This window comes from Balaenoptera physalus (genome assembly GCF_965194825.1).
Source record: "Balaenoptera physalus genome assembly, chromosome: 4".
Classification (NCBI taxonomy): Eukaryota; Metazoa; Chordata; class Mammalia; order Artiodactyla; family Balaenopteridae; genus Balaenoptera; species Balaenoptera physalus.
In genome coordinates, this window is record NC_138891.1 from 91,266,864 (window position 1) to 91,279,591 (window position 12,728).

A 12,728-nucleotide genomic window follows, 5' to 3' on the forward strand; every position below is an offset into this window, starting at 1 on the left:
TTACACTTTGATCAAAGGTTGACAAGTCCCAGCCATGCTTCCTCTGGAAAGAACAGATTAGGAGGAGGATCAGAATATTTAAAATCAGGTTATCATAGATGATTCCTTGAGGTTTCCTGTGCTTAGCCTTGCTTTGTTATTTTTTCCCTTGGCCAAGATGTGGGAGAGCTAGGGATCCAATTTAATTTATTTATTTATAATTATTTAAATTATAGCACCATGATTCTGCCCTTTCTTCGCAGTCTTGAGTTGGTGAGTTGCATAAAACAGTAAAGTTACCTGAAGTAAATTTAAAGTCTCCTTTCTTTCTATTCTTTGCTGTGCCAGCTGAGTTCTTCAACCACATAGAAGTACATTTCAACCTCCTATTTTGAAAGCTCTATTTAGAATCACTAGACATATTACCGATCTCAGGATTAGACCATACTTTAAGAACCTCTGCTTTCAGTGGGATCAGATCAGTTCAATTAGATCCACTATTTGCCTCTGTTCTTCTCGCATTTACTGTTACTAAATGTCTTTTACCACATTGGGAATGGGGTGCTTAGGTTGATAGAATATTTTGACATTGCTTAGGATTAGGAATCAACAGATCTGAGTTATATCCCCTATTCTGCAACGTAACTGTTCACCTTTATGGTATGGAGAAGTTACTTTGCCAAGTCAAGTTACCTCATCTCTAAAATAGGGATGAAAATAGATACTTGCTTTTATGTATTCTACAGTCTAACGAGCACCAAATGAGATCCCTTGTGTACAAGTGCTTTGTGAACCAAAGTGCTTTGCAGATATAAATTGTGTTCTTGGGGTGTTTGTTTTATGAAGGAAGGTATCAGGTTGCTGAAGCTGGCCTGGGGTGTTGTGAGAGGGAGGGCAGGAGATGGCTTAGAGTAGGCTAGCAGAATCTGGAAGGCTTTTCTGCTCAGAAATCTTTCTTACACTGTAACTTTTATTAATTTGGTATTAATTTGGGCTGAAGAGCTTTTTTTCTTTATTTTAAAGTATACCTTTCATCAGGGGTCTAATCTGGAATTGGATAACCTAATATCTAGTTGAAATTTCTGAAGGAATGTACAGCTTCATTGGAATGAAGAAACAAGGCATAGGGACCAGTAATTTTTGAGTGTAGTGTAGGTCACTGGGCAGTAAACTCAAGATATGAGACTTGAAAGGCCAGAAGATGGAATGAAGATGGATGAGAAAGGAATACCAACATCTGAGATGAAGAGAAAGTTTATAATTTTGTGTGTGATTGTTTCATCTTTCTTTGTTTTCAAAGTACCCTATAAAAATATGGACTGTGTTTACTCTGGGACCATTCAAATGAGGAGGTACTGTTTCACTGTAGAGAATGTAGAAAATTCTACCAGAGGTCTCAGACATTTGGCTTTGCATTCATTTTTATTTGTTGAAATACTTATAGATTCACAGGAAGTTGCAAAGATAGAACAGAGGGGTGCTGGGGGTGCTGGGTACTCTTCACTCAGTTACCCCAGTGGTTGGTTACCGCTTATATAACGATACTAAAATATCAAAACTTGGAAGTTGACAATGGTACAATGTATGTGTATTCTTTGTCATTTTATGATATGTATATTTATGTAACTACCACCACAATCAGCATATAAAACTATTTCATTTGCACAAAGCTGTCCCTCATGCTAACCTGCCAAGCACTAATTTGTTCTCCATGTCTATACTTTGGTCATTTCAACAGTGTAATGTAAATGGAATAATATAGTATGTAATCTTTTGAGATTGGCTTTTTACACTCAGCACAGTACCCTTGAGATCTGTCCAAGTTGTTACCTGTATCAATAGTTTGTTCTCTTTCTCTCTCTTTTTTGGCTGAGTAGTATCCCATGGTATGGGTATATCGCAGCTTGTTTAACTGTTCACCTATTGTAGGACATTTTGGGTGTTTCCAGTTTTTGGCTGTTACAAATGGAGTTGCTGTGAACTACCATATAGAGGTTTTTAGGTGCACAAAATCTTCATTCCTCTGAATAAATGCCCAGAAGTACGATTACTCAGCTGTATGCAAGTGTATGCTTAGTTGTTTGTTTTAACATCTTTATTGGAGTATAATTGCTTTACAATGGTGTGTTAGTTTCTGCTGTATAAAGTGAAGGAAACTGCCAAACTGTTTTCCAGAGTGGTTGTACCATTTTACATTCCCATCAGCAACATATGAGTGATCTAGTTTCTTCACATCCTTGCCAGCATCTACTGTTGTCATGTCATTATTTTGTACCCATTTTTTACTGGGAAAAAAAAAAAAAACCCTTCTCTTTGCACAAAAAGTTAATTGGAGCAGGACTCTTATAGTGGAATACAAATGTATTGTGATAATGAGACTTACCCATCATGTGAACTTTGGGGATTTAGGCAATAGAAACCATTTTTACAATGTGGTACTTTTTCACAAATATAGGCATAAGTGAGGAATAGAAATTGCGTAATAGAGAATTCCACTTAGTAGAATGTGCATTAAGGGTGGCCATTCTTTGTGCCCTTTTTTTGGAGCACAGTATTTTAGAAATACTACCTATGAGATATGTATACCTCTCTATGAGATTTTATATACCTCTGGTGCCTACGTATAGTATAGTACCATGGACGGAGCACAGGACTTGAATTCAGAAAGCTTTTTCTATACATTACCATTTTCTAGTTTAAGAAAATTTGGATAAAAAACTCAACCTGTCTGGCCCTCTGTTTTTTATCTGTAAGATGGGAATACCATTTCCATCACAGTCTTGTTCAAAATATCTTGCTTACTTAACAGAGATTTACTGAGCACCTACTATGTGTCAGGCACTGTGCTAGGCACTATGGATTCATTGATGATGAAGACATAATCCCTGCTTTCAAGGAAGTGATAGTACAAAAGAACAGTAAAATAATCTTACATTTATTAGGGCACAGATAGTTTATGTATATGTGCCAGATAGTTTATGTATATTGTGTCCTAAACTCAAGAACTCTAGGAGATAGGTAAAGGTCTTACCATTTAACAGATGAGGAAGCATGAGAGATTTAGGGTAGTTGTTCAAGACCAGAGTCATAGCCAGGATTTTAACCTAGATCTGTCTGTCTTTAAAACCAGTATGTTTACCACCACTGTATACAGTTTCTGTGGAAACACCTTATAAACAACCAGATTACTAAATGTAAATAATAATAGTTATAAAATGTGTTATTAATATTTATATTTATAGTATTAATGATACAAAAACTTGGAGGCTTAAAATTTTACTTTTTTCTGAGTAAGCTATTAGGGTTTTATTTTAAAAGGTCTGTTCAAGTTTAGCAAAGTTGCCATTTCTATTATCATCATCATGAGACGTTATGTTCATAATGTTAACATGAAGGCATTTTGAGATCCTCATGTTAGTTTTCAAGTGCATGTACAAACAGCCACAAATGCAGCAGCTTTAAACAGCACCCATTTATTAGCTCACCACTTTGTAGATCACAGTTCTGGTCATGGTATGACTGGGTTCTCCAATCTTACGAGGCTAAAATCAAGGTGTTAGCAGGCTGTGTTCTCATCAGGAGCTCAGGGTCTTGTTCCAAGCACACATGGTTTTGGCAGAATTCAATTCCTTGTGATTGTAGGACTGAGGTCCCTGTTTCTCTGCTGGATGTCTGTTGGGGGCTTCTCTTAGCTCCTAGAGGTTGCTCCCATTCCTTGCCACACAGCCTCTTCCATATTTAAAGCCAGCTAAGGAGAATCCTCCTCTTGTTGAATCCCTCTCACATGTTGAATTTCTTTCGCTAGAACAATCCCAAACCCTTTTAAGTTCTTATTTGGTCTGCCCCCTCTCCCTCAAGAATAATCACTCTTTCAAAGTCAACTGATTGGGGGCCTTAATTATATTTAGCAAAATCTCTTTGCCATATGAAATAATATAATCATAGGAATGAAATCCATCATATTCACAGTCCCATCCCTCCCTCCAGGGGAGGGAATTTAAAAAGACTGCTTGCAGGGGGCAGGGTGTTTGGGGGCTACCTTAGAATTCTGGCTTTGATTAAATAACTGGGGACTATATCCTAGCCAAGTCAATACATAAAAAAAAAATTTAAAAAAAAAAAAACCATCACAGTCCTGAAGCATCAAGTAAAAATTTGGCTTGAATTTTAGTGTCAGAAATTTTATTGTGATCCTTCTCTGTGGAAACGTGTTCTCTGTGCATGGAGGTGTACCTTGTGTATATTTGAAGGAGAGGCACACTTAATTGATTAGAGTGATTTCTTGGCTCTTTCAGGTCATCCCATTTTGTACACAATGATAAGAGAAATGAGGTCTTGGGTTTTTATAATGTTTAAACTTGGAAGCAGAATTTAAGCACTTATCCATAGACCACATCCTCTTAGTATCATTTCGTTGCCTTTCCACTAGTAAGTTTATTTTCCTGCGAGCCGCTCTACCTGACCAGGAATTGGAGAATAATGGGCATAGTTGTCAGACGTAGCTTGGGTAGAATAAGAGTTTGAATGACTTTGGATCATCTTTCTTAATCCTGGGGTGGAAAAATATCTAATATTGTTCTTAGTCCATTTTAAGCTTAATTTATTTTCTTAGTGCCATAGAAACTCAGAACTGAAAGGGACCTTAGAGAAGTATCTTGTCTCCCTCTCCCCTTGGGAAACAAAGAGTTAGTCGTCTGACAGTACTAATTACTCTTAACAAATCAGTAGCTTAATGGGCATATACATAGTTTTATATAAAACACTGGGTTTTTCCCTAGCATCTCATTTGATATTCGAAGATCCAATTCAGTGATCCTCAGACTTTTCCCACCTTAACAAATTAGAGAGCGGTAACATGTTCATGTCAGTGAGAGAAGACAAATTACAGCAGGGAGATGCAGCAGTGATTTTAAATTGAGACGCTCGTGGGCCACCCCACCCCTGCCACACACACACACACACACACACACACACACAAACACACACACACACAGTTATTGGGGTAGAAGCTGAAAGGGGAGAGTATGTGACGTTTGGATAAACTCCAGGTAATTCTGATAAGCTCCAGTTAAGAATCACTTAGACAATAATAGTTTTTGTTCTATAATCCCACCCTCTGTCTTTGAAATAGCTTTTATTATTATTTCTGCATAGAGGTATAGAGTCAGCTATTAGTCATCTAGTCTATCTGCCCATGTAATTCCTGAATTAATTCTATCACACCCCAGGTAGTTGGTCATTCAAAAAAAATTTTCTTTCAGGTAAAAATCATGCTTTCCTTTTAATTGACACCATTTCCTCTCTCGGGGGCTACTTTGGTAATGATTAGGTCCCCACCTCTCAAGAACATTGCATCTGAACAGGCTGAGACAGAGCCAGTGTGAACACAGACCCCAAACCAGGGCTTTCGGAGTAACAAGAACAGAAAAAAACAGCCTTTCTCTTCACTTACAAAGGGAGTCAGTCACTCAGAGGGTACAAAGCTCTGTTTTCCAAATGTAGAAAACCTGGAGCTCAATGCAAACTGGAAACCAAAATATATCAGAAATGAAGCATAGTGCTTCGTCAAATACTCAAGGTCTGATCATCCCGCCTCTTCTACAAGGAATGGCCCCGCTGCAGCATTTTTAAAGGAAGATGTCTTGTTTCTATTTCGCTTTCCAACTAGGTATAAAATCTACTAAAAGGGATACAAGGAATCAGAATAAATCAGCTCACTCACAAGAGACACTCCCAGATAATGATTTTTGGTTGCTGAGATTATTCAGCACGTTATTTCAAAGTGGCAAAATTCAGGACAATCTGAGAAGAGAATTCAAAAGTGGCAGCTACATTCGCTGATAGTTTATGTGAGACACACATACATACAACCCATTTTTCAGTGTCTATGTCAAGGGGCCAAGACCCCTGATCAGCACGGTAAGTTATTTTGTACAGTACAGTGCACAGAAAACAGAGGGAGAGACACTTTCTTGGAGAGGTTCATCCTCTCTGAAGGAGGCTGGAGCCCAGCGCGCCCTGGGCCTTCATTAGCTGGACCCCCTCCTCTTTGTTGGTTGTGGTGGCCTCAGAGGCAGCCGTTTCCTCTAATCGATCCGCTGGCTTCTCCTCCTCCTCCTCCTCCTGGGGATAGAGGTCCGGGTACTTCTGCATGCACTCCTGCATGGCCCGGAACTGGTCTACACAGTCCGACCCCTTGACATCCTCTGTGCTGCAGTGGAAGCAGGAAAAGGCCGCCTTGAACAGTTCCCCACACGCGCCGCTGGCCACGCCCCCAAGGCACGGGCAGTTCCAGCTGATGTCTCCGTGGGGCAGGATCAGTCCGTGCTCCTCGTACCGATCACTGGGGTCGTCGGCCACCAGCGCCGCGTTGCTTGGAGTATCATGGTCTTCTTTGGTCACAAATATGATTCGATCCTTCCCTTCCCGCCGGCAGTAGGCCACGGTGCAGCCCGGCGCTCCGACCTCCGTCGATTGCGGCATTGGGGGGCGGCCTCTCGCTGCGACCTCTCCGCTGCGGGGCGGGCTGCTTGGAGGCCCGCGCGGACCCGCCCCCTCCCATTCAGATGTTTATGTAAGCGAATGACAGGACTGGACTGTTACTGCCCAGAGGATTTTAGTCTATTATCAGGCAGTTCCAGTTCTTCCTGAAGTCAAGCTAAAACTTGCAACCCTGCAATTTCTCACTCACTAGGAGGTATGGTATTTCTCTTCCAAGTTTATTCTTCTCTAAGGTAAAACTCCCCAGCTCCTTCAGCCATTGCTCATGGTTTCAGCACCCCTATTCTAGTCACTTTCCTTTGGGACGATTCCCTGTTATGTCTTTAAATTTGATGAGTAAAACCGAACTCAGGACTGCATTTGTGGGCCGTGTCCTCCCTTCCTGCTACTGCCTGATGGCTGCATTAACTTTCTGGTAGGTCCTGCTTCTCTATAATCCATTCCCTTCAAGGCTGCCAAAGAAGATTTTAAATAAATCAGGTCACTTTTCTTCCCTACTTGAAGGTTTCCGATCACTTTTCATTGCTTATAGAATAAAATCCAAACTTTCTTAACAAGCTTAGCAGACTTTTCCCACCTTAACAAATTAGAGAGAGGTAACAGGTAATTAGAGAGTTCTTAATCCCAGCAATCTCTTTCCGTCTCATCTTGTATCATTAAATTCTAGTTACACTGGCCATCATTCAGTTGCTCCAACTTGCTGTTCCTTTGGCATATCTTCTCCACCGTCCTCACATGGCAGGCTCTTTCCAGTCCAAGGCTCAGAGCCAGTTCCTCTCCCCATGAGGCCTTACTACCCACAAGAGTCTGTTCTTCAGCCCCTCCCCCTCCTCAAGCCCATAGCCCCACCTGGCTTATTCACTGCTAGATCGCAGGTACCTAGAAGAGTACCCTACCCATGGTGGGCTTTTAATAAATGTTTGTGTAATAAGTGAAAAATGAGTGGTCAGACCAGGTCAAACACACTTCTTATTTTCACTGGTAGATTTCTATTAATGTATGCTAAGACTGTTGAAGATTGTTCTGTTGTGTAAGGAGGGAGGCCAGTGAAGAAAGAACATTTCATTGTCAACCCATCTTGAACACGAGATCAGATTCTGGCTGTATCTTGAAGGTAGCAACCACAGGATTTAGTGTCAGGCCAGAAGTGAGGTGTGAGAGAAGTCAAGGAGTCAAGGATGACTCCAAGGTTTTTAGCTTGAGCAACTGGAGAAATGGGGTCACCACTACTGAAATGGGGAAAACTGAGAGGGTAGGTTTGCTGAAGGAGTAGGGGGAGGAGTGTCAGGAGTCAGTTTGGGACATGAAGATTTAAGATACTTAAGACCCTTAATTCTCTAGGCCTCAGTTTCCTCAATGATAAGGAGGCATGTAATAGTTGTGAGGATTTGAGGAGTTAACGTACACAACTCAAAAAAAATCATAAAGCAAGTAGAGAAAAATAGGTTAAGAATAGTAATTAGATCATTGAGCTTTTACCAAATCCCTTGGGCATTAGATATGAAAAACTAAAGATAATTCATGAAGGTTTTTCCTGGTAGGATTTTAGACTGAATTGAAATGGGTTTTCTTTAGTATAGGAAGATGCTCAGTAATTCAGTTGGAAATTAAGGTATTAATTCAGAGTATCTGAAAACATCTGTCTCTTAGTAGAGATCTGCAACCATGAGAGCATCCACCCCCCCACCCCAAAAAACTGTCTTTCATTCACTCACTATTTTTTTTTTTTAATTAACTTATTTATTTATTTTATTTTTGGCTGTGTTGGGTCTTCGTTTCTGTGCGAGGGCTTCCTCCAGTTGCGGCAAGCGGGGGCCACTCTTCATCGCGGTGCGCGGGCCTCTCACTATCGCGGCCTCTCTTGTTGCGGAGCACAGGCTCCAGACGCGCAGGCTCAGTAGTTGTGGCTCACGGGCTTAGTTGCTCCGCGGCATGTGGGATCCTCCCAGACCAGGGCTCGAACCCGTGTCCCCTGCATTGGCAGGCAGATTCTTAACCACTGCGCCACCAGGGAAGCCCACTCACTATTTTTTGACTATTGGAACGTTCAGCAACAAACCAATTGAGTCTCTACTATGTGTAGCGCAAAATGCTAGATGATGGAAAGTTAATATCTGTGAGATAGAATTCATAATGTTATATTCTGTGGATTGTTGTGAACATTTACCAGAGCTTAACATTGTAAGCTAACACAAGAAATGCATGGCTAGTATTACTGTGTGAAAGCCCACAAGTTTTCTTGCATGCTGATACAGAGGCAGAGCAGTGGAAGATTTGAAAATGTGCACAGCATATTCCCTCTTTACAGGCAAACTTTGAAATGCTTTCAGTGCATTTACTTGGCTTTGTTGTTAGAGAGGAAATTTCACAGGTAAAATTATCGTCTTAAGAGTTGATAAGATGCAATTAAACTTAATTTTTCAAAAGTTCTCAACAAATCTTTTTGAAGACTTAAAATCACAATTTCCTTTATATAGAACATATCATTTCATATTATCATTCTCTAGGTAACTTGTAAACCGCTTAATACCTAAAGCCCCTCATGTTACTTTAAATGTAAACAATCATCTGAAGCCTAATTATTCATAAATACGTCTTCTATTCCAGAGTAAGTTTGAGAAAAGCTAGGGCTCACATCTGTCTTGGTTTTAGTCAGAGTAAGGTGAAGGTACTCAGTTGTACAACTACCTCACTTTGATACCCTGAATAAGTCTTTACAGAAAGACTTCATTGTTGGTTTAAGGTAAATTCTTGGCATGTTACACCTACAGGTGTTCACTGTAGGAGCACATAATAATATTTGTAGTTAATGTTTACTGAGCACTTGGTAAGTGCCAAGATTTGTTTTAGGCCCTTTTCATGTATGAACTTCGTTAACAATCACAACAGTCCAGTTGTCCCTGTGTAACAATGAGGACACTGAAGAACAGAGAGGTGTTAAGACTTTGTCCAAGATCACAGAGATTGTAAGTTAGGGTTGGGTTTCAAAGCCAGGCGCTGTAGCTGCAGAACCTTGTTCTCAGCTCCTGTACCATATTACCTCCTTCCAGAAGTCATAGGTTAGGGAAAATGTGGTGAAAAGCACTTAACGAACTAGTTTCTTGTTTCATAAGTAAAATTTGCTGTATAAGCTAAATTATATGTATAATTTGTTACTTATTTTAAGGCCAAAGTTTTAATTAATTGTTTTTATTTTCCATCTCCACAATAAAATATATTGTTCACTATTCATGGCCAGGAGTTACAGTGATTATAGTAAATGTTAATTGTGATTTTTGTTTTCTCTTTTCCCAGTTTCATGGTTTTCTCCAAATGAAAATATCCTCACTGTTATTTTCCCAATTTTGGCTATACTTCTATTCTGGGGACAGTTTGGTGTTGTGAGTAAGTACTTATTTCTATTTTTCATTTATGTTTTAGTGGTTAAATTGTTATTTCTGGCAGGCAATGCTGGTGAAATATTTTATTTAACCAAATTATATTAGCAAGCATGATAACGTGGTAAATAAGAATATACAGTCAATATTAATATTCTCCTTGAAGTCTATATTGTCCTTCATACTTTGCTTCATTTCACTTTTTTTTTTTTTAAGGAACTCCTTTTTTTAATTTACTTATTTATTTATTTATTTATTTATTTACTTTTGGCTGTGTTGGGTCTTAGTTTCTGTGCGAGGGCTTTCTCTAGTTGCGGCAAGTGGGGGCCACTCTTCATCGCGGTGCGCGGGCCTCTCACTATCGCAGCCTTTCTTGTTGCGGAGCACAGGCTACAGACACGCAGGCTCAGTAGTTGTGGCTCACGGGCCTAGTTGCTCCGCGGCATGTGGGATCTTCCCAGACCAGGGCTCGAACCCGTGTCCCCTGCATTGGCAGGCAGATTCTCAACCACTGTGCCACCAGGGAAGCCCTCATTTCACTTTTAATTCCTAAGAAGGTTTTTTTTTTCCCTTAACTTCTTAAGAATGAACATTGGGAATCCTGATAATAACAATACCTTTGACTCAACTGGTTTTAATGTTTACATAGCATTTACATGTACAGTATTTTCTTTGGTAAAGATATGGTTACAGGGCTTCCCTGGTGGCGCAGTGGTTGAGAATCTGCCTGCCAATGCAGGGCACACGGGTTCGAGCCCTGGTCTGGGAAGATCCCACATGCCGCGGAGCAACTAGGCCCGTGAGCCACAATTACTGAGCCTGCGCGTCTGGAGCCTGTGCTCCGCAACGAGAGGCCGCGATAATGAGAGGCCCGCGCACGGCGATGAAGAGTGGCCCCCGCTTGCCGCAACTAGAGAAAGCCCTCGCACAGAAACGAAGACCCAACACAGCCAAAAATAAATAAATAAATCCAAAAGTTAAAAATAATAATAATAATTTAAAAAAAAAGATATGGTTACAGCCTACACTGGTGTTGACAAGATAGGATGACGTAGAAGGAGTGATCAAGATGGCGGAGTAGGAAGCCCCTGAGCTTACCTGCTCCCACAGTACACCAAAGTTACAACTACTTACAGAGCAACTGTCTCTGAGAATGACCTAAAGACTAAGAGAGAAGGTACTCTACAATTAAAGATATAAAGAGGAAACCACAACAAGATGAGTAGGAGGGGAAGAGGTGTGGTCTTGTCAGGACCCACACTTAAGGGTCCTTAAGTAGGAGGAAAATCAACAATGGAGATCCTCCCCGAGGACTGAGGGGTCAAGCCCCACATCCAGCTCCCCATCCTGGGGGTCCTAAACCATGAATACAAGTGCCCAAAACGTCTGACTTTGAATACCTGTGGGACTTATGTTTGGGAGAGCCAGAGGGCTGTAGGGTACCAAGACTTTGCTCTTAAAGGGTGTGCACAGAAACTTACTTGCTCCAAGTCCCAGCATAGAGGCAGCAGTTTGACAGGTGTCTGAGTCAGACCCACTTGCTTATCTTGGAGAGCCTCACTGAGAGACAGGAGGCAGCTGGGATTCCCCCCAGAAGTGAGATGCTAGTGGCAGCCATTTTTGTGATCTCGTTCTACCACTCTGACACCTGCACTGGTGGGCACCATATTGGAAGCCTCCCTCTAGCATATTAGCTCTGGGGGCTGGCACAGCCTACCAGCAATCATGTGACTTGTAGCAGTTGCATGCTGACAGGTTGCACAGCCAACAGTGCTGGGGAGCCTATCCTGCCCACCAGTGTGCCCACAGGAGTTGACCTCACACACAATAAAAGGGCACAAACAGCCCTTTTATCCACATAGAGGATACCCCTGGAGCGTCTGGCTCTGGTAGCCATAGGGAAGCTTGCTGCTGGGCCCCATAGGACATCTACATAAGGCCACTTTTCTAAGATTGGGAGATGTAATGGACCTACCTAATACATAGAAATAAACAGAGAATTAGGCAGTATGAGGAGACAGAGGAATATGTTTCAAATGAAAGAACAAGAGAAACTCTCAGAAAAAGAGCTAAATGAAACAGAGATAAGCAATCTACCTGATAAAGAGTTTAAGGTAATGATCATAAAGATGCTTACTGAACTCTGGAGAAGAGTGGATGAACACAGTGAGAACTTCAACAAAGAGTTAGAAAATAGAAAAAAGAATCCGTCAGAACTGAAGAATACAATAACTGAAGTGAAAAATACATTAGAGGGGATCAACAATAGATTAGATGATACAGAAGGACAGATCAGTGATCTGGAATACAGAGTACTAGAAATCACTCAAACTGAACAGAAAAAAAGAAAAAAAGAATTTTTAAAATGAGGATAGTTTGAGGGACTTTTGAGACAACATCATGCATACTAACGTTCACATTATAGGGGTCCCAGAAGGAGGAGAGAGAGAGAAAGGGGCAGAAAATGTATTTGAAGAAATAATGGCTAAAACTTCCATGATCTGGGGGATGAAAGAGATATTCAGGTCCAGGAAGCATAGAAAGTCCCAAGAAAGATGAACCCAAAGAGATCCACACCAAGACATATCATGATTAAAATGACAAAAGTTAAAGATAAGAGATAGTTTTAAAGGCAGCAAAAGAAAAGCAACACTAGTCACAATCGTGGGAATTCCCATAATGTTATCAGCCAATTTTTCAGCAGGAATTTTACAGGCCAGAAGGGAATGACATGCTGTATTTAAAATGCTGAAAGGAAAAATCTTACCACCAAAAATATTCTACCTGGCAAGGTTGTCATTCAGAAATGAAGGAGAGAGAAAGAATTTCCCAGACAAGCAAAAACTAAGAGTTCATCACCACCTTACAAGC

At 40.8% G+C, this 12,728-nt stretch overlaps 1 protein-coding gene, 1 long non-coding RNA gene and 1 pseudogene across 9 annotated transcripts in view; 1 reads left to right on the top strand and 2 right to left on the bottom strand.

The window, feature by feature from the left end:
* Window positions 1–12,728, top strand: part of CD47 (CD47 molecule) — a 53,042-nt gene that overhangs the window by 13,851 nt on the left and 26,463 nt on the right. For all 7 annotated transcript variants that reach the window (XM_082460562.1, XM_082460563.1, XM_082460557.1 and 4 more), the window contains exon 3: window positions 9,775–9,864. In XM_082460562.1, the coding sequence (XP_082316688.1) occupies window positions 9,775–9,864 (90 nt within the window). The remainder of the gene's footprint in view (window positions 1–9,774; window positions 9,865–12,728) is intronic.
* LOC309660096 (mitochondrial intermembrane space import and assembly protein 40 pseudogene) lies at window positions 5,230–9,768 on the bottom strand (annotated as a pseudogene). The gene has a single exon. The product of its transcript is annotated as a mitochondrial intermembrane space import and assembly protein 40 pseudogene (transcript).
* Window positions 9,783–10,981, bottom strand: LOC309660151. The gene is made up of 2 exons (XR_014263210.1): window positions 10,886–10,981; window positions 9,783–10,557 (listed from the first exon to the last, which is right to left on the bottom strand). It is a non-coding gene; the product is annotated as an uncharacterized lncRNA (long non-coding RNA).